General features: G+C 48.4%; 1 protein-coding gene across 6 annotated transcripts in view; it reads right to left on the bottom strand.

Moving 5' to 3' along the window:
- Auh (AU RNA binding methylglutaconyl-CoA hydratase) overlaps positions 1 to 14,543 on the bottom strand; it is a 95,353-nt gene extending 80,810 nt beyond the window's left edge. The window contains exons 1-3 of one of the 6 annotated variants that reach the window (XR_005495294.2): positions 14,309 to 14,543; positions 2,504 to 2,571; positions 2,309 to 2,396 (exon numbers count right to left, since the gene is read on the bottom strand). Coding sequence is in view for 4 of the 6 variants with exons in the window: in XM_006253675.3 (XP_006253737.1) it covers positions 2,309 to 2,396; positions 2,504 to 2,571; positions 14,309 to 14,498 (346 nt within the window). In the remaining 2 variants the exon portion in view is untranslated. Of the gene's footprint in view, positions 1 to 2,308; positions 2,397 to 2,503; positions 2,572 to 13,124 lie in introns of all 6 variants that reach the window. The other 5 variants (XR_005495293.2, XM_006253675.3, NM_001399250.1 and 2 more) reach the window with 5 other exon arrangements.
- Between the last annotated feature and the right edge of the window lie 7,338 nt (positions 14,544 to 21,881).

Below are 21,881 nucleotides of genomic sequence, written 5' to 3'. Positions count from 1 at the left end.
GCATGTTGAATAACTAACAAACACAGTCTGACCCAAATTAAGACTTTACATTACAGGCTATGATTAGCTTACATACTCTCTTAATCGAGTTCCTTTTATGACACTGTATTTCACACAGACACTAGCAGAGCTTCTGGGCTGCCTCAAAAACATGTATGAAAAGAATGCCCTTTGGAGAAAAGCTGTGGATTAGGACAATAAACAAACTGCCGCGAAAAGGTCTGTAGTACAAACACTGAGTATTTAACAGAATGCAGAAGGAAAAACAAAACGAAAACCGCTTGTGAGTTAAAATGTGAATGAATGCCCTGACTAGGCGGAAGTGTTAACGTACACAGAGCAGATACTGGGTTAATCTGGGATAACCAGGCTGACTTAATGCTCCGACTAGCACTTGGCACGATGTTTGCATAGCCTCTAACAGAAACAGCACACTGTACTGAAACACTCAATTCGCATCCCAACAGCATCACACACAGAGATGCAGGACAAAGGGGAAGCCAAGGACAGCTAGTCAGCAGGCCAGCCAGGACTGGCAGACAGCACCAGTGGATGGCACGCTCACCTGATCCCCACCCCCAATCCCCACCTCCCAACTGCTGTTCTACAGCTTCCCCCACCCCCACAGGCCTCAGAGCCAACCCCTGATACCTCTTCCCTGTAGCTGGTCCTGAAAGTCACAAAGAATCCTAACATTTTGGGTGTGAATTCCTAGAAACTGCCAGCCTCCTGCATCCAGGGTTCCACAACCTCAGATTCAAGAGAGCAAGAAGACAGAAATACCAGTGGGACACCCCATCTGAACTCACCTACACATTGCCTAAATGCCATGCGGCCACTATTTTCACAGCTGTTAGCACTGTCATTGGGCAGTGCATGTGACCCAGGGACCATTTGAAGTACCTGGGAGGATGAGGGAGTGGAATGCAGACCTATGCAGCTGTGTAAGACGAAGACGGTCAGCATCCTCAGAGACTAGAATGCTGGGAAAGGGGGGAATCACAGGGAAAGATCCTAGAGCCAGCCACTGGTCTACCAAGGGCCAAACACAGGGCTGCACTTTGTGAAACCTTCCCATCAACCTGCCTGGGCAGACAGAGAACAGAAGCCTGTACTGGGAATACCAACACCCACCTTCTTAGTTACACTCCCAGTAAAATGTTACCTTTTTAGGTATGCTACATTTTAAGGAAGCAGCAAAACCTTACCAAAGCCAAAATGTAAGTCATCTGCACTGAATGTGCCCAAATCCCATAAAACCCGACCGTGGTTTGGGGTGAAGCCAGGCTTGTAGAGATGAACACCCTGAGGGGCGGGGGCCGAGGTCACTGTGCCTCCAAAAGAATTGTGAACATCCCAACATCCCGTGGTCTCAGGGCTGGCCCAGGCACAGCAGATCCTTCTTAAAGAAACACTAGTGCCCTCACTGAAACATAGAGGTGGTTCCCTTGAATGACCGGGGGAATTGCCCCATCTATAGTGCACTGAAAACATTAGTTTTATTACTTGTTATTGATAGTGATCACCCAGGTTGTTTACCAGGGGAAACAGACTCCTCCCCCACCGTGGCTCAGAAAGTGCTAACAGGTAAACTACAAGAGAACCATCTTTCATGCTGGGGAAATGATGTGCCGCTAGTGTGAAAACACTGCAAACCACGGGCACGCCCATGGCACACTCACAGGGTGTGGGAGGCACTGACATATCAACCTTTAGAGCACAGGCCTGCACCTAACAGCCCACCATGAGGCAGATGATGCTGTGCAAGTCTCTGAGCAATCAGTGCGCAGAGAACACTGTGGCCTGAGACCTGGTTCCTCCATCTGACCTTTCACAAGGATTGTGCATTTACCACAGATAATTAGCTTAATGGCCCCAAGCATTCTTTTCTCAATTTCTCAAACAATCCACAGGTTGTGCGAGTGTCTTTCCAATGCTAACAGACTAAGAATGTTATTTTCTTATGAAACTGTGAAAAGGAGACAGATAGGAATTGTTGGTAATGATTCAAACCACAGAAGGTCCGAAGGGAGAAAGGAGCAGGGGGGTAGGCGGGGGGATGGAGCACAGTAGAGGGAGCATGCCACCAACCCACAGTGTGACAGTCAGATCCCTTACAGGGGCTGGGAAGAAGGCTCTCCTGCGGCTTGTCCAAAGCTGAGTTCAGCTTCCATCAAATGCCTGTGGCTCCACCCCCAAACGATATAGCTGCCTCTCCTCGCCTCCACAGGTACCCACGCATGTGGCGTACAGATCCACACATACACATGAAGAAAGTCTTAAAACAACAACGAACGATTTTACCTACCAGCACAGAATATCCCAGGGACTTCGCTTCTGATGATAATGGTCCGAACTTTCTTATCCGATTTTAATGCGTCCACCGCTTTTGATAACTAAACCAAAATAGGGAGGGTAAAAAAGGGGGGGAAATCATCATTTTCAAAATCATATCAACAGGATGTCTTAACATTAGAAGCAAACAGCTTAATCTTACACTCACCATTTTGAGAAGATTTTTACTGAGTGAATTTTTCCCATAAGCTCTGTTAATTCCAAGCACCACAATGCCTAATTGAGGAGGGGAAAGAAGTACACACGTTTGGGTTAGTGAGGGGCTCAGAAGGCAGACTGGATGACGAGCCTGACACCTGACTGATCTGCCCTCCTAGCCGAGGCTTCTTGAAAAGCCTTTATTTTTAAGATAAAAATAAAGATGGGTCTTTATTTTTAGTTATAGCTTCCTTCCAAAGCAAGTATGTTTATTTCTTTAATATGGTAGTTAAAAACTTATCAGATTACACTGGTGTTCACTTTAAGGGGAGAATGTCAGTGTCACAGGCCCTTCAATTCATAGGACTCTGCGATGTTTTCCAGGTTCTAATCTCTGAGAAGACTAGGGAGGCACAGCAGAGCGATTCCTCTTCACTCCCCACTGTCCTTCCAGTGATGGCCACTTTCCCAACCTACTCCTCCAGCTCCTGCCTCACCTCAGCAGTGCCTCCTTGGTACACACAGGCCTCTGACCTGCTTCCTGAAGCTCACTGCTCCTTGCTGACAAACCAGTCTTACTTCGATGCCAGGCTTCCTCCTGACCTCTGCCCTGTGCACTTAACAACACTTCTATTCAGATCTACAGGCAATGCGGACTCGGCCCAAGTAAAACGAAGTTCATTCTCCTTCCCTAAGCTCCAGGCTCTCCCTGCTCACTCCCTGTCCTGTTGAACTCTCACCTAAACCAGGTTCACCACCCCAGCTGCAGCAGATCCACGCACAGGATTCACCACTTACGTAAAGTCCTTTATTTGCAAAATACCTGAACTTGATGGCCTTAACTGTAGCTCTGAGGTTCTGTACACCCTGTACTCAACCTTCTCCCCTAAGCACAAATGTTCTCTGGGAATCAGAAACACCCTCTCCAGTACTGGTATGGGCCTTATCCATTCCTGACTTAAATCAACGCAAAATGCACACGTCCAAATGCCCCTTGGGGTGGAGAAAAGCTTGCAGGGGCCTGAGGCTGTGATAGTTTGAAGGCCTACTGCACTGACTGAGGGCTGAGGTCCAGCAGGGCCCACAGCTGTGGGTGTACTAGCTCACCGATCCCACAGCAACCCAAGGGGTAGCCAGCATACTACCCCGTTATGCTGCAGAGGTTAAGGAGGTGACCTCAGCAAGTAGGTGGCTCTCTAACCCCAACCTAAGTGACTGCATTACTTCCAAGCTTCAGTTTCCGTGTGAAGAAAAATCAGGAGCTCAGGCCAGATGTGCTGAGTTCACATGACAGAGTTCAGCTGCACTTTAAATACACACCAATAACACGGTGACTCTGGTCAGGCTGCCGTGGCCTGGGGCAAAGGAAGTTGCTCAAGGAAAGGCTCCCCCAGGCACTGCTGAGAAGAGTCAGAAGCTGGATGAGCAGGTAGGAAAAGTGGAAACCATCGGGAAAGAGGTGACTGGATTGAGTCATATCTAGCTCACCTCTAGGGGTGGCTGTGACCATCCCTGCCTGTCTACGAATTAATGAAGGGAATGACTTCACCCCTTGGTGGAGTCTTAGTGTGATGGCGGATATGGGAAAGTAACAAAGACAGGAGGTGGGCCTGGCTGGAGAAGGGGCACTAAGTGTGGGGGTTATAAATTCCCTGGTCCCTTCCCATCATCCTCCCCGAAACGGCTCCCTCTACCCCTCCACCACGTATTCCTGCCAGCATGGTGTTCTGCAGAAATGCATGATGGGCTCAAACCACCAAGGAATGGACCTTCTGAAAAGCACTAGCCCCAAAATAACTCCTTCCTTGTTTACATTACCTCTGTACAATACAGACATGTTGACATACAGGAAAAGTAAATAACACAGAGACTGAATTCGGGGCAGAGGACACACAGGAGGAAGCACAGGGCAGCCTCACACAGAGCATGATGGGAGGGGAGAGAAGAGCAGTCAGCCAAGTAATAAAGAAGTCAGTCTGCATGGGTCAGGGATGCCTGCAGGGCAAGATCAAAGTTCTATCTTTAGCCTAAGAACAAGGAGTAGCGGCTGACAGGAGCTGGTTCTACACAATGCACACACTCATACAATCCTGGGGCAGGGCTGCTGAATCTGGAGGTTGGCACTAGCACAAACCAAGGGAAGCGGAAAAGATTGAAGACCTATGCGGGAATGCAAACTGAGGACTAAGGGCTGGTTACGCTGGAAGGCAGGGCTAGCAATATCTTCCAGGCTCTGGCTTTAGCAACTAGCAATGTAAGAGACAACTTCTGGTAGGACAAAGACCTTAAAATGTACCTTCCTGCTGTTTTCCAAATACTCTGACAGGACAGCGTGGTGGTCTGAATAGCCTTGGCTTGTGGAAAGTGGTACTGAGTGGGCGTGGCCTTGTTCAAGTGGGTGTGGCCTTGTTGGAGGAAGTGTGTCACTGTCCTGGTGGCTCTGAGGTCCTAGGTTCAAGCTCTGCCCAGTGAGGAAGTCAGTCAAGATATAAAACTCTCCGGCTCCCCCAGCACCTTATCTGCTTGCCTGGATGCTGCCATGCTTCCTGCCATGATAACAGACTGAGCCTCTGAGCTGTAAACCAGCCCCAGTGAAATGTTGTCCTTCTAAGAGTTGCCTTGGTCATGGTGTCTACTCACAGAAAGAGAAATCCTAAGACAGAATCGTTTAAAAAGTGTCAAAGGCTAAAAGCACAAAGGCCACGTAGGTTTACATGTACCTTACACACACACCAAAGGCAATGGACCGCACTGACAGAACGAGTGTTTGAAATCCTACGGCCATCTCTACTTTCGAAGAGCGGAACCTGACAAACACAGGGCCCTTCGATTAGAACGCAACACGCACAACCAGTAAGACTTTTAGCTCAACGTTTCAAAGGACATGGGGGCAAACCGGATCTGATATCACACTCAATGAAGACAGAGTCCTCAGGCAAAGATGAACAACAAAATAAGGCCTCACTGCTACTCGGCGTGGTACCGAGAGCCTCGGGAAGGCAACTTGGCCGGAGGGAGATAAAGAGCATAGTGACTTCAAGATGGGAAAGACAGAAGTAAGATTATCCCCGCTGACGGGGGATATGGTCCTCTATAAAGGAAATCCCAGAGCCCACGAAACACCTACAGAGCTAACCAACGAATTCAGCAACGTATACATTTGATACGTTAACAATGAATCGTCTCAAACAACTTTATAAAATAACTCCACGGGTAACAACATCAAACCACAGAACAGGGACTCGGCTTTGTGGTCCAGCTCTAGAAATCGCCACCCAGTCATAGATGCAAACACTAACACAACTGCAAAAGGTTGAGGGATTTGTTAGCGCACTGCATGCGCAGATGCTGACTTCATTGTCCCGTTATTACTGTGAGGCATCACCTGATTGGTCAAATAAAGAACTGAACAGCCTACGACTGGGCAGGAGAGGGGAAAGCAGGATGGGAGGGGGAGGGAGAGAGAAGGGTCTCAGCTGGGACCCAGAGAGTTGCCATTGGGATGCAAATGGAGAAGGAAGTTCCAGGGCAGGGGGCCGAGACGGCAGGTACCAGGCCGGCAGGGAAGATGCTGGGTGGTAAGCCTCGCCTCCACTGTCAGGTTAGACGACCTCAGCCCCTGCCCAGCTTTAGTGTCGGAAGCTTATTACTAAGTGTAAAGGTCTTCGTGTCGTTATTGAAAGCAAGGGATGGCATAGACAAGCCCCTGCTATTACAGGAAAATAAACCATCTTCAAGTCAATTAGAGAACTAAGATGTGACAAGAGAACACGGAGAAATGTGGTATACAGCAGGACTCTCCAGGAGAACCGGTGGTGGTGCAGAGATAGGAACTAATAACAGCTGCTCCGCTGAGAGGCTTCATTTGCACAAGTAAGAGATGGAACAGGCCCGGAGCGAGGTGTAGACCAGGCGGGGGTTAATCTTCACTGTCAGCAGGACTGAGGCTCGCCTAAGACATCAGCCAGGTCCACACGGGTGAGACTCCAGAAAGGATTAACTCATGGGAGAAGACAGCAGGAGGCTACACTGTCAGTAAACGGAGCCATCAGTAGGCGCGGGCATCCGGTTTACCGCATACCTCAAAGCCCACGGTGACAGAAGCAGCTAAGTACACAGTTCTCTCTCCATCACTGAACAACTTGCTCTCATGTAGTCCAGACTGGCCCTCAACTCCCTATGTAAGGGAGGGTAAACTGGGGTTACTACAGGCACATCGCCACTCCCTGCTTAATGCATCCATAAGGACTGAACCCACCAGCGGGGCTGCACCCCACCTCTCTACGTTAACATTTCTATTTGATAGGAAATGAAGGAGGCTTAGTGAATTGTCTGAAAATAAGAAGTTAATGCAGGAAACACAACCAGAAAGGCCGTGAATCACTGTGAGAGCTCTGAACAGCTTTGGAGTCAATGCTAATGAGCGTGCCTGAGAAGGCGGCATCCTCCCAGGCTTTTTCTTCTGTCCAGATGTATGTTTTTAACTTAAAAATTTTCCAACTTCAATGACTTAATCACTGTTAATAAAAAATGAGATTAGTGAGCCAACCACTGAAAAGTAATGACAAAACCTGACATGCACAATAAAATCAACAGCCTGGAAAATGCGCCAAGGTGGCCGCAATCTGTGTACCACCAGCTCCACGCTTCTGAGCAGCAGGGCTGACGTGTGCACAGCAACTGGAATTTGTTTAGATTTACTTTCGGGGTATGGGTGCTTTGCCTGCACGTGTATTTGTGCACATGTGTGCCTGTTGTCTTGGATGTCACAAAAACGGAGTCAGATTTCCTGGAACTAGAGGCTGTGAGTGGCCATGTGGGTGCTGGGGATAGAACCTAGGTCCTCAAGAGCAATAAAGGCCCTAACCTCTGCACCATCTCTCCAGTCCCGTGTCAACCTTTCTAACGGGCAACTTAAAACTTAACAATTCCTCAAAAGAGAAACAATTAAAACCAAAACACAAACACATAAAGTTCCACTACAAAAAAAATAGTTCTTTCTTTGGTGTGGTTTGGTTTTGGAGACAGGGTTTCTCTGTGTAGCCCTGGCTGTCCTGGAACTCACTCTGTGGACCAGGCTGGCCTTGAACTCTCAGAGATCACCTGCCTCTACCTCCCAAGTGCTGGGATTAAAGGTGTGTGCCATCACCCCGCTGTCAGAGGAACAGAATAAACATACCATTAAAATTAGCCAAGTAGGAAGGCAGCAGAAAGGAGACACTCCTGAAAGCCGTTTCAGGGAAGACATCATATTCAGAAACAGCTAAAGCAGAGAGGCTGGAGAAAAAACCGAATGACTGGCTCTTAGCAAGATTTGGGCAATTCCCACTAGCAGACCCTTCTCACAATTCTGAAAACCAGAATTCTGTTCAGGTTGACCTGAACAAATTAAACACATCCTTATACAGTAAGCCAAAAGCTTGTACACAGTTCCCTCACATCCACTCAGCACACTCTGCTCAGTGCACCCTGTGCACACACAGACAGCGCTGCTAAACTCACCTGAAAAGTAGCAAACGTAGCAAGAACCAAAAACCAAACAAGGGCTGAGGAGAAAGGGGCCGGGCCATTACAGTTAAACAGCAGTTAGGATCTGGGCGTGCAAGGCACTAGGCTGGATGCCCTAGCACAGACAAAAAGCCACTTTGGTCATCACAGCAGAACCAAAGTGCAACCTTCAAAGGGACAGCAAAACACAAGTCCTGGGGATTTCCTCCAGAACACAGCAGCAGTAAGTCGGTGGGGCAGAGGTAAGCAAAGGTGCCAGGATAACTCATGGGAAAACAAAGGACACACAGGTACAACATAAATCCGGACCGAGGGGGTGGAGCTGAAGGAGCCCTGGACCAGGCAACAGAATGTACAAACATGATACGCAGTAACACAACCGTATATGCAGAGACTCTGCTGGCTCCTGGAGTGTGGCTTTCTGTGCCCCCACTCATTCAGTCTGATGCTGCTGTGTCCAGGTTTTTACCCTTTACAGATGGCAACGCTTCCTTTAGTTTCTAGAGTGAGTTTTTTACCTTGGTGAGTTTTGTCAAATGCTTTTTCTGAGTGCCTTGGGATAACTGTGGGTTGGTTTTTTGTTATTGTTATTTTGTTTTGTTTTGCTTAGTAAGCTGGTGTGATGAATTGTTTTAAATGCTTTCAATAATGGCCAACACCTGCATCTCCAGAGTAACTCCCACATAGTTGTGGGAAGTAGTTCTTTTGTGTATCGTTTGATTTGTGTTTTATTTGAGGCCAAAATGACACACAGTTACACCTAAATACAGAAGACCAGGGGTTGAGGGTGAAGAAGCTGGTGACTAAGACAACAGAAAGCACAGACATGATACATAGTAGCCAGTCATCTCAGGAGTAACTGCAGGCTTGAAAGGCCTAAAGAGATCACCGGGACTGGAGAAATGGCTCAGCAGGGGGAACACCTGCCCTGCGTGAACTTATCCTCGCTGGGTTTATGAACTTTGGCCCAGCACCAATGGACAAATGGATGGATTGATAGGTGGACAGGTAGGTAGATGGATGACAGACAGAGCTGATAGATAGATACGATGATCAGAGTGGATGTGAGCAAGACTTGGTGCCTAGCTCTAACCACACATTTGTTGTTTAAGATGAATCATGCTGGCACTAAGCTGAAGCGGGTATACTTATTTCAGAGAGCGCTGATTTCAGAACAAGCCACAGCCTCCCAAAAGAAAGCCTTCCATAGTGCAGGGGTCCCGCTCCTCTAAGACACCAGAATCTTTAATGCACTTGCACCTGTAGCATAACCAACGGAGCTATGTGGAGAAGAGACAAACCCAGGCCCCAGAGCACTGCAGGTGGAAACTCACTTGTAGGCCGGCCGAGCAGCAGCTCACTGACTGCAGGAGCTCCACCCAGTCACAGAGGAGCTTAGCGACAGCTCAAGGAAACATCAGTAGGACAGACACTGGGGGTGGAAACACCCTAATATACGAAGTAGTGCACTGCTGTATTCCAGCAACGGTTTGTTAAAGGGACAAGGACAGCAAACTAAATGCAAAGGAAGGGAGAGGTGCAAAGCAGCAGAACGACAGGAGCCAAAACTCAGCACAGAGAGTTCAACCAACGAAACAAAAAGGGGTGCGTGTTTTGCAAGTTTTGGTATCTTTAAAAACCCAGTTATATGTTTTTGTTTTAATCCCAGGTGTGGGATATGGGCTGCTTCAGTTTGTCCACAGCTGCTAACTATGATTGTCTTGCGCCCTAGGAGGGTCATGATTTTTGCCAGCTGCAGACAGTCTAATTCTGAGGACTCTGGAGAGGGACACCAGTGCTCCAAAGAAGGTGGGTGCTGCCCCTGCGTTTGCTATTGCTGGATTGCTGACTATGCTGACTACGATGTGGAGGAAGGTTAGACTTGCCCCACAGAACCCAACGCCTTTAATCAGCAGGAAGTAACCTATTTTGTTGGCTGAAACAGGTCTGTACCCCCTTTCCCCTCTAAGCTTTCTCTCCTACCTAGTATTGGGGGTTGGAAGGGATTACAGTGGAATAAAGGTTAGAAGGAGGAGAGATGTATAAGAACCCAATAAAATAATAAAGCAAATACACCAACATCTGTCTGTCTGTCTGTGGGACCAAGGCTGACTTCTCTCATCTAAACCAAGAGCCAGCCAGCTTTGGCTAGACCCTCTAGGATTCCCTCTCTCTGCCTCCAGCACAATGAGATTGCAAAACTACTTAAGCCACTAAACCCAGTGGGCATTTGAATGGGTTCTGAAGGTCCAGGCCCCAGGTTTCACTTGTGCATGGTAAGTACTTTACCCAGAGCCATCTCCCAGTCCCCAAAACGGTGTTTTGTTTTGTTTTGTTTTTGTTTTTAAGATGAGTAATTTGAAAAGCTTCTCTCAAAGAAACTTGAACAATTTTCAAGTCTCTATGAAAAACAGAAGGACAGGGTCCTACCTCAGTCTACAAAGTTAGCACTAAACGGGACAAAGATTAAGACAAATATTTTTCATAAATACAGATGCAAATAAAATACAAGCATTATCAAATCCAACAATACATAAAAAGAACTGTGTATCACAACCAGCTGGGATTTGCTTCCAGAGGTAGAGGTGTGGGTCACTACTGAAAAGTGTTTAGAATAATTCGCTAGATTAACAAGCTCTAAAGGCAAGAAAAGCCAAGATCATCCCAGGAAAAGCTCTTGACAAAATTTAACAAGATAAAAATTCACTCTACAAAATCTTCCCTTGACTGATAAAGGGCAAAACAAGCCTAGGCACCAGTAGCGTCAGACTGGGCAAGAAGAGTCCTGGACAAAGCTTTCCTCCTCGGATCAAGAGCAGCTGAGTAACTTTGCAAGAAGGAAGGGACGGAGCCATCTGGTAAAGGAGCAAGGCCGCTGTGTGCAAACGCCATGCCCTACCCGGGAAGTGTAGAAGGCATGAGAACAAATGAAAGAGACTATGGAAGCCTCACACAACACGATGTCTGCACACAGAACTCCAGGGGGTTCCTGCACATCGGCAAGGGGTAGCTGGAAGGTGAAATGAGCAAACCAAGTCCCTTCGTGATAAGAGGAGCAGCAGAAATGCCTGTCAGTGCACACAAACTTAAGGAGACAAAATGTTTTTGTTTTTATTTTTTGGGGGCGGGGGGTGTTGGGAGGGTGTCCTGTCCAAGACTAGAGGGTTTATTTTGTTTGATTTTTTTTTTTTAAAGTTCCAAATTGAAGCTGGAGAGATGGTTCAGTGGACAAGAGCTGTTCTTAGGACCTGAGTTCGGTTCCCAGCACCCACATCAGGCAGCTCGAATCCACTGTGACTCCAGACACTGACGCTTTAGTATTAGATAGCTCACGTATTCATAAAGTACATGGAAACACATCTTTTAGAGCATAAAGAAAGATGTGCTAGCAGCTGTCCGCCACATCCACCAGCCTGGTTTGAATAAAGCTGGCATGAGTAAAGGCCGTGGGAAGGTTTCGGTGAAATCTCTCGCCAGATCTTTGCATCTAGATGTGAAGGACGAAGACCGGTGCTTTAAGAATGACTGCTCTGGGGGCTGGAGAGATGGCTCAGCGGTTAAGAGCACTGACTGCTCTTCCAGAAGTCCTGAGTTCAAATCTCAGCGGCTACATGGTGGCTCACAACCATCTGTAATGGGATCTGATGCCCTCTTCTGGTGTGTCTGAACAGCTACAGTGTACTTATATATAATAAATTAAAAAAAAAAAAAAAAAAAAAAAAAGAATGACTGCTCTGTTCCCCTGCTTGCTTGCTCTGTCTGCCAGAAACTGACCCCAACAGTTTCACAAAGACATCTTTACAATGGGCCACATTACAGCCCAGGTCCTCCAGGCAGCAAGAAGCCATTCCGGGAAGCCTGTGCAGAAACCTAAGCAGAAAGGACTGCAGAAGAGCAAGCTTAGGTGAAGCTGCAGGGTGTGTGAGCTGCAGCCCAGGGGTGCAGAAGAACTGCAAGCCGAGGACGTGAAGACAGGAGACCTGGGGGAAAGACTACGATGGGTCTCTGCAAGCCGAGCCAGGGACTCCCAGGCTGCTCTAGAACTGACTGGGATGAACAAGAACGTAAAAAGTGAGTGCCAGGGAATCCTAGGATTCCCTTAGGATTCTCTGAGAGGATCCCTGCTGCAAATCACAAACACAGCTGACAACAGCTACAAGCCTCAAGTGTTCTGTGTTTGCCTACCCCAGTCGCAAATGAAGTCTGGGGCTTCTTTGCCCCCAGAGGGTTCTCATAGTCCCGAAAGGCTGAGGGCATCACATTTTGGACTCACCGCTCTGACAAAAACACCAGGAGGCTATTGAGAATGTGATGTTTAGAATCCATGCAGACAATACCCACAGCAGCCCCTTCCCACTCAGATACCACCAGGCACCCTACGGAGAACACTGGGACTTCTCACCAGAGGTGAGCTTACATCAGAGATACTGATGGGGACACACACACACACACACACTGCTGAGAAACTACATCCATCCTTCCTCAAAGATCTGGAAGAGACCACAGCTCCTGCTTCATAAGGCCTGATTTCCACCCGTCAGGACTCCCTTAACGCTGTTTATCTTTGGTGCCAGGATCTGAACACTCCTGAGTCCCTGCCATACCATTTGCTGTCTGTCTGTCCATGGCAAACCGCTAGTAACCAAACCACTAACCATCCATCCCGGTGCCCCTGTATCAACATCTCAGGGGCTACAGTACCCTGGCCCTTGCACCTTTCTCTACATGACTTGCAGTTGGCTCCATGATAAAAATAAACCAAAGCCTGCACAGTCATTTCTGCCAATCCTCAAAGAAATGCTTGGTCAGACTTTAGGCCAGGATGTCCTAACCACTGATATCCACATTTAAGATAAACATTTCAGTTTATTGAAATACATATATATATATATATATATATACGTATATATATATACACACACACACACACACATACATCTTTTGAAGATATATATCTTCCAAAGGCTGTAGTCCCCTACAGTACAATCGTGTCCCAACTTAAAGACTTCCGGGAGGCTCTATGTGAATTTATACATCCAGCAAGCTGTGCTCCTAACCCCTTCATAAGTAACACATGCCTGGAGCACATAACATAACCGAAACGCCAGCAAAACTAAGCTTACCCAAAAGACTGGCACTCAGGGCTTTAATGATTCCAGGCCTGTCTTAAGAAGGTCCCATCTGAGCTTCCTGCAACTCTGTCACACCAGACTTGTCTTCCGAAATTTCCCAAATAAACATCTCCATCATCTTGACCATTCCACTGTCTCAGAAGGCTTGAATGAACAAGAAACAAAACGACTCCCCATACTTCTGAGCACCCCGCACAGGCTGCTCAACTGTCAATACCCAGTAACCTCATCTCGTCTCCACAAGGGCACCATCATCGAGTACATGATTCTGCTTGATATATTCGATGGGCGGAGCACAGAGAACTTTGCATCAGAACAGTCAGTCTCCAGGGTCACCATCCGCAGAATGCCTTGGAGTAGGCACTGTGGCTCAACCCTGTGATCCCAGCACTTTTTAAGTCTGGGGATCTTAACTTCCAGGGCAGCCTAGGATATACAGTGAGAGATTAACCCTGCAGGCATTTCGGGGTTCTCAACAAGCCTTGAAGCAAGCATCATCTGACCTTCAATACACAGGAGAGCTTCTAAGGAGACAGCCATTCTGACTTATTTTCCGCGTCTTCTTAACAGATTACAGCATCCTATAAATGTATGTCAAAATGCAGAGTGGTCCTCCCTTCCTGGGCTATACCTCATTCCACCTCCTCCATCACTATAGTTAAGAAACTCGATATTCCTCTGCATCTTACCTTCTCATAGCCTTCCACCCGCTGTTGTGCACTAATATATCTGTCTCCTCCCACGATAATAAGCCCAAGGGCAAGATGAATAGCCTCATTATTTACCCCCACGGAGCTCAGCAAGGCAAAAAAAAATTTTTTTAAAGCGTTCAAAATTCTTTAAGTGAGGTGCAACAGTCCCCCAAAACTAACTCTCCGGGATAAAATGTGCAAAAGGGTGATGCTTCTAATTTAATATTCTCTCGGATAATAAAAAGGCATCCCCGCTGCAGCTCCTACAACTCTCGCACTGACGCCTGAGGTAACAGGGAGCTATTACACAGCAAGATGCAACCCTGGCCCTGTACTACACACTCCGCATTGACCTTGGCTGGAGAGACCCCAGGACCGAGCAGCATCACCATGCAGGCTGAACCCGGAGGGCCACCGTACCCTCGGGCCTCAGAGGCAGCCGGGCCGACCTCCGCGGCCTCGCCCGCGCTGCCCGCAGCTCACCTCGGTTCTCCTCCTCCAGGTGCCGCACGCGCAGCTCATCCTCGGTTTTCACCTCAGAGCTGTAGCCCCTCCTCGGGGCGGTACCCCTAGCCCATGCCGCAGAGCCTAGTCGCGCGCAGCACGCGGCCACCAGGCGGACCCGACCCGCACTCAAGGCGCCCAGAGCGCCGGGAGCAGCCGCCGCCGCCATATTGTATGTTTACAGCGGGCGCCCGCGGCCAGGCTCCGCCCCCGCTAGGAGACGCGCACGCACACGACAGGCGTCTGTCGCCTTGGCCCCGCCCCTCGCCGTCTGGCCCCGCCCAGGCCCTCTTAGCCAACACTGCCAGCTGTAGCATTAATCTTTTGCCAGCTCAGAGAGGCCGAGGTTATCTTTCAAGCTGTGCAAACGCTTAAATTAAGGGGGCCAGGGTTTTGCCTCCCTGCACTTGGCCCAGAGTAGGCTTCTGACTGACCATCCCTGCAAGAAGGAAGATACTCTAAGGACAGACCCTTGTTCCCCTCCCCCGGATATCAGATTGTTGAAGTCCACAAGGACTTTAACAGTGGGGACAGCCTTCCGGAATCCCCGAATCCCATGTGGGAATGGGGAAGTTTAGGCCCTTAAGGCCAGACAGAAGAGGAACTTATGTTTAGACAGAAGTCTCATAATAATTCTGACAACTACCACTTTGCAGAAGAGACCAGAGATAAAGATGGGTCAGTGATCCGTGGGACTTCGCCTTAACTAAGACCACCTAGCCCTCTATTTAAACCTCATCCTTGTAGCAGGACCTTGAAGATGGACTGGGGCACAAGGACATCATCAAACCCCTTTGATCCTCTTACCAATGTAGGCACAGTGAACGAATCTCTAACTGGCCTGTTGAACCCAGTTTATGGCTGCCAGGACCCCAGGCTCTGACTCCCATCACAAGGTCATTGCGTTAAGTGAGCAGCAACAGTGAGCAAAATTGCTGCATTCTCTTGGGTTCCATTGAACAGGGAGGCAGCTCGGCATGGGCCTTCTGCTTGTCATTAGATGTGCCCAGGCAGCCTAGCAAGCAAAGGGAGAGCAGCAGATAGGAAAATGGGCCCTCCAGACCACCTTTGGGGAACTCCTGGAGGCCAGTGTCCCAACCAGAGCTCACCTTAAGAAAGGTTCGACCACAGAAGTAGTTCTGAGCCCAGGGCTTCTCCAGAAACCTCGGGTCACTTCTGTGAAGATATTTGTTAGGTTGCCCTGCTTGAGGATTTCCATGACCTGGCGTTTATCAGCTCTCGGCCCAGAGAAAGCCTATTTAGGAATAGAGTCTTCAAAATGTACAACTGTTCTAGGAGCTTAAGAGTTGAATTGAAACTCCTCCCGCTCTGGAGTCCTAGCAAACCCGGGTTCTACCACTCCTTCTCAGTAAGCCAATTAAAATCACCGAAATTAATAGTGAAAGCAGGAAGAGGAGATTGATCCAATATGTCTGCCCTGGGAAGAGGGACAAAGAGACCCAGTGGCACTTCGAGTCCCTCAAAGTCAGTTACAGTTTAAGTAGAGAGCCAAAATCATGCATGGCCAGGCAGCTCAGGTGAAGGTGTGATCCCTCCCGTCCCTGACCTAGCACTGTCTGTGGGAAATTTAGGCTTTTCCTTCTCCCAGTGTGAGAATCCCGGGGAAAGAGATCCTGGAGTGGGGAGGGGTTTAACGATAAAAGCCAGCCAGTATGGTGGCTTCTAATTAGTGGGTCTTGCTATGGTCAGAGGTTCATTCTTGCATACCTGGAATCAACATAGGGTGTGGGGAGCAGTGAGGACAGTGCCTTAGACTTTCCCATTTGAAGGGAAGACTGACATCCAAATGGGCCAACTTAAGAAGCAGGGTGGCACAGAACTGAGAACCAATTGCATCAGGCTGACTGGGCCCCACCTCAGCAGTAAGAGAGTTAAATTCACATCCAAAACAGATGCAAAGACAACAAAAAATTACAAGATTTCATTGCACTGGGAAGGTTTTGGGTTTCCCCAAGCTTATTTGGCCAATTGGCTTTTTCCATGAGGTCACCCAACACTGCCCAGGTTGAGCTCCCACTGGAGGTCCTAGGCCTCCCATATTTCTGACCAACCAGCTCTACACTAACTCCCACCACCCTTTCCTCAGAGTTATTCTTTTCTCAGAGTAGCTCACGGCACTGAGGTAAGCCTTTTACTTCCACGGCAGGCTTTCCACAAAGACCATTTTAGAGGCTACAAACGAACAACCCGGAGAAGTTGCACACCACCTCAGCGTTTAACGCCTGAGGTCCTCGGACCTCCACGTGCATGCGTGCACGCTCGGACATTCACACATGCACGAGCCGATGAAAAGGCGATTGTGAGTTTGCATCCTTTCAGAGGCTAGTAGCAGCATCTTCTGCTCGGCCCAGGATCATGCAGCCCAAGGGAGACTAAACAGAATCCCACATCGCTAAGCTGGCATATTTAGCACCTGGGAGGTATTAAGCATGTTTCGATGGAGGATATTTTCAGCTTCTGATGTGTCTGCTGAGGTGGGATTTGCTGAAAGGCAGAGAGCACCTGGATCTGTTGATAACAATACAGTCATCTCCCCCCTCTTACTCCAACAAATATGGTTGGAAATTGGCCACAGAGCTCTGTCTAGAAACCAACCCTATTGCTCTTTCTCTCCCATGATGAGCCTGATAATGTCCCCTCCTACTTCTCCTAAAAGATAAGAGTCCCTTTTCTGTTGCTAGAGAACCAGAAATCTGTGCTTTGGCTCCTGTCCCACTGTAGCCCTGGAATTCACCATTTCTTGTCCCTTAAGCACTTGTCTAGTGGGTAGAATTGTACAATGTCCTCTAACTCTTCTGTCCTCCTGTGGTGTAAAGCGGGCAGGACAGTGTGTCCAGTCTTCTCTGGCTGCCACAAACCAGGAGGCTTAAACAACAGATTTTATTTCCTCATAGAAGTGGAGGTGGTGATACAAGGTCAAGGAGCCAGCAGGGTCAGTTTCTTCTGAGGCTTCTCTTCTGGGCTGGCAGATGGTCACCTTCGCATTCTGTCCCCACATGACTTCTCCACTGTATGCACCTGTCCCTGGTGTTTCTTCCTCTGCTTAGAAGGCTGCAGTGCAGCTGAGGTGGCAGAGGTGAGGATGTTGTAAACAGACATTTGTGTCTCTCCATCTCACTTCCAGCTTCTTGAAACAATGGGCCCCAAAGACGTGGGAATTTCTCCCCAGGGATCCCATGCTGGGAGAAGGAAAAGGTGCCATAGAGAGAAGACCCTTGATTCCTAGAAAGAGAGTTCACCCAGTCCTACAACTTGTCAGACTACTTTACCTGATGCGTCTGAAGCCCAGATAACGTGGGCAGGATCACACCTTCAGTGGAACTGCTTAGATGTGCTCGTCCCTCTAGATTCTTTTAGCTTTTAGCGGCTTCCCTGGATCTCTCGGTTTCTCTTCCCAGCACGGCCATATTGAATGAACCTCCCTTTCCTGTTTCCCACTCTTACTTGGCTCTTTTAATTGGCATGTCGAGGACAGGTGACTAGACCTGACTTGGGACCCCCAAGTTTAATAACAAACACTGTCCCGGTCAGGCTCCACCCGTATGAACCTCCCAACCTTAATTACTTCATATTCATTCAACAGAGTGGAGGATTTAGTTGCATGCTTTGGGGTTCAGTTCATATGAGAAATTCTTTTGTTTGTATAAAGTCTTATGATATAGCCCAGAGTGGCCTAGAGATCCAACTCCATCTGTCTCAGCCTCTCAAGCTGTATGCCAACACAGAATACACAACAAAGGACTCCTCCTGCTCCCTGCAACCAGCTCTGCTGACCTGTCCCTGTGCCCTGACTAGACCTGGATCTATAGGGATGCCTCGGGCAATGACAGGGCCAGTAGCCTAAAACAGTTGGGGCTCACCCCAGGCCCTGTCTCAATAGTAACTATAAGAAGCATTTTGTCACCACACTAGTAAGCTGTAGAAGCCAGTGAGAACCCAGGCAAAGTCCCCTCATAATCCCCCACCTCCCTGCTGATGGCCTCTCTTTCCCCCCTCCTCCCCAGACGTCTGCTTATGCTTGTTTACCATGACAGGAATGAGATGCTGGCCTTTCTCTCAGATTAGACCTCGATCACGAGGCCTGGTACACCTGTGATCCCAGCACTCAGCAAACTCAGTAGGTTAGCCTGAGCTACAGAGTGAGTTTAAGTCCAGCCTGGGCTACATGAGACTCCATCTCCAATAGCTAAGCCACTGCTTTTAGAAGTTCCATAACAGAGCAGCAGATGACAGTTTGGTCAGTCTCTCTCTGTGGCTTATGACAATCAGAGATCAGCGTGGGACAGCAGCAGATAGAATGTACTTCAGTTCTTTGAAGTACTCTTCTTTCAGTACTCCCATGTCGGGTCCGTAACTGTCTCTCTGAATAAAGCATTTGCAGATGACTATCGCAGAGAGAAAAACCATGGTGCACTTCTGGTGAGCCTGGCAGAGCTGTGTCAAAGTCAGGATGAAGCCTGGTGGTGAGTCCATCGTCCTCCTGCAGGGCAGGGGCCAGCTCCATTCTCTTCCAAGCTGATTGTCCACTACTGAGAATGTTCTTGTTACTTTTGTTTGTAACACCTAGTGCAAGCCTGTTGTTAAAAGCACTCATGCTGCCCAGAGTAGTGGCCCATGATGTTAATCTGAGGTAGGCAGATCTCTGTGAGTTTGCATCCAGATGGGTGCACTTAGGGAGTTATGGGTTAGCCTGAGACATTTGGTGAGACCCTTTGTCATTTAAAAAAAACAAAAAAACAGTGCTCAAGTTGAATAGAGTTTTGTACTGAGAAAAGAACCCCGTAGTAGATTTTGTTTTTCATGTGCTACCCAGAAATCATGGGTTTTGGTAGGAAGAGCTCAATGTGGCTTACATGTACTTTTAAAACATTACTCGGTGATGTGGAGATTTAAAGGACCTACACCTCAAGGTTATTCAAGGGCACAAAGGCTGGGGATGCTTTAGCTCAATTAGTAATGTGTTCACAGAACACTGGAAAAGCAAGCCCCGGGCTTGGTGGTTCACACCCATCTTCCCAAGCACTTGGGAGGTAGAGGCAGGACAGGACGCTGAGGAGTTCAAAGTCATCCACAGCTACACAGTGGTTTGAGGACCAGCCTGTGCTACTTGAGACCCTGTGTCACAAAAGCACACGAGACAACTGTATAAACTACTGGTGTGACCATTCCGTGGTATGGCGAAAGGGAAGGTTTCCACGGTAGATGAGAGAGAGACAGAGACGGAGAGAGACAGAGAGACAGAGAACAAACATCCAGAGGCATCTGGAAGAGTCCAGAGCAGAGAGGGAAAGTAGAGGACTAAACGTGACCAGCAGAGCGGACCTGGTCATGAGAGGAGTAGGAGCAGGGGTATGAGGGCAACGGAGAGAGGGAGAGTGCCAAAAGTGGGGGAGGGGACACAGGACTGGAAGAGGAAGGCCAAGAGAGAGAGAACATAGTTGAAATTGCAAGGTTATAGGGAGAACAAATAGCTGGGAGAGGAAACTCCAGGAGATAAAGGGAGTTTAGGGGATGGGGGATGTGGGGAGGGTACTATGCTAGCTAACAAGAACCTTGAAATGTATAACAGGTTCTTGTGATACCCAGCATGCACTTTGGTATGCCAGTAGGCACCACAGCTTTGTGTACCTTCTGCCTTTTAGAATTTGGGGAAACCGGGTTCCTCCCGATCTGACAAAGGCACACATAAATATCCACTCCAAATGCAGTATAGAACAATAGGTCTTAATAGACTTGAACATCAAACGTAGAAGGTCATTGTTTAATTCCAGACTCCACATGGCAACCAGCCTTCTATACACTAGGGCAAGGGAGCTGGCTCAGCAGGGAAAAACACTTGTTTTTCAAGCCTGTTGATCCCCGTTTGTATCCCTGGGACCATGTAAACACAAAAAGTGGGACTCACTGACACACACCTACAGTCCCAGCAAGCCTACACTGTGGTAGGAGGTAGATGGGAGAACAATCCAGAAGCTCATGCGCTAGCCTGGAACTCACAGGCATCTGGCTGCCTCTGCCCCCCAAGGGAACCCATGAAAGGTGTGTGTCGCCATACCCAGTTAATAATTTAAGACCCTGTTAGGGATTAAATGGTATGTTACAGATAACTCACGTTCCCTTTGGGCAGTGTTGTCTCACTTTAGCAGAGACTTACCTCCATGGTGTGCACAGTGGGCATTTCTAAAATCTCTTCATGAGTTCTTTTCCCCTTCACTATGCTTGCTTACGTCTTCCTCCTGATAGGCATGAGATGCTGGCCTTTCTTTCAGGTTAGACCCCTGCTAATCTGGCCTGAGTCTCCCATGCATGAATGAAACGCAGAAGCCACCCGGGATTTGGGCAGACTTCCTACACACCACCGAGGCTTCTGTTCTACACCTCTCCTTTCTGAGATTCCACCCCACTCCTGTATTTTCCAGATACGATAGTCACCCAAACCTTTTCCTGGGATCCCTGGACTAGTGTGGCTATGGCTTTCCGAGCGTTGACCTCTGTGTAGGGTGCAAACCACCGCTGTCCTGAACTCAGAGAAAGGCTTGGGGCTCGTTCATGATATGCACTTTTTCCAAGTGTGAGCTCCTCTTCGACTCTCCTCTGCTTCCGTTCCTCCCAGCGCTCTGGGTCTCTGTCTTTTCCAGATGCTGTAGGTTTGATTTGCTAAGAACTACTCCGCCGAAGTCCCAGACAAGAGGCAAACACAGCCGGCACTGCTGAGAGAGAGCGCAACCCGTGCTGGGTGCCGAGGGCTGCAAGATCTGTTAACCAGCTGCCTAGAAACTCAGGTTAGGGAGGTAGATGAGTTTTCCTCGTTCCTCCAGGCATTTCGGATCCTGTCCTGTCTATTTTTATGCCAACTTGATACAAGTTGAGGGAGCTTCAACTGAGAAAATGCCTCCATAACATGAGCTGTAGGCAAGACTGAGGGCATTTTCTTAATTAGTAATTGATGGATGGAGCCATTCCTGGGCAGGTGGTCCTGGGTTCCACGAGAAAGCAGGCTGAGGAAGCCAGGGTGAACAAATCAGTAAGCAGCACCCCTCCATGGCCTCTGCATCAGCTCCTGCCTCCAGGTTCCATTCTGTTTGAGTTCCTGTCCTGACTTCCTTTGATGATGAATTGCTGTGCTGTGGAAGTGTGAAAACCCTTTCCTCCCCAACCTGCTTTTGGTTATGTTATTTCACCACAGTAATAGAAACTCTAAGAGAGACCCCTATGATTTTTTTAAAGATTTGTTTATTTATTACATATAAGTACACTGTTGCTGTCTTCAGACACACCAGAAGAGGCCATCAAATCCTATTACAGATGGTTGTGAGCAACCATGTGGTTGCTGGGATTTGAACTCAGGACCTCTGGAAGATCAGTCAGCGCTATTAACCACTGAGCCATCTCTCCAGTCCCCCAACCCCCGTGGATTTTTAAAACTATATTTGTGTAGCAGCGAATAGTTAAAAACTGCTCTATGCTCCCGGTGGGTTGCGCTCTGTACCAGCCCAAGAGCTCTGGATTCATGGATGAAAGACACATATAA

This window comes from Rattus norvegicus, chromosome 17 (genome assembly GCF_036323735.1).
Source record: "Rattus norvegicus strain BN/NHsdMcwi chromosome 17, GRCr8, whole genome shotgun sequence".
NCBI classification, from domain to species: Eukaryota; Metazoa; Chordata; class Mammalia; order Rodentia; family Muridae; genus Rattus; species Rattus norvegicus.
The sequence above is the reverse complement of the archived record's forward strand: the minus strand, read 5'-3'. Positions and strand labels throughout refer to the sequence as shown.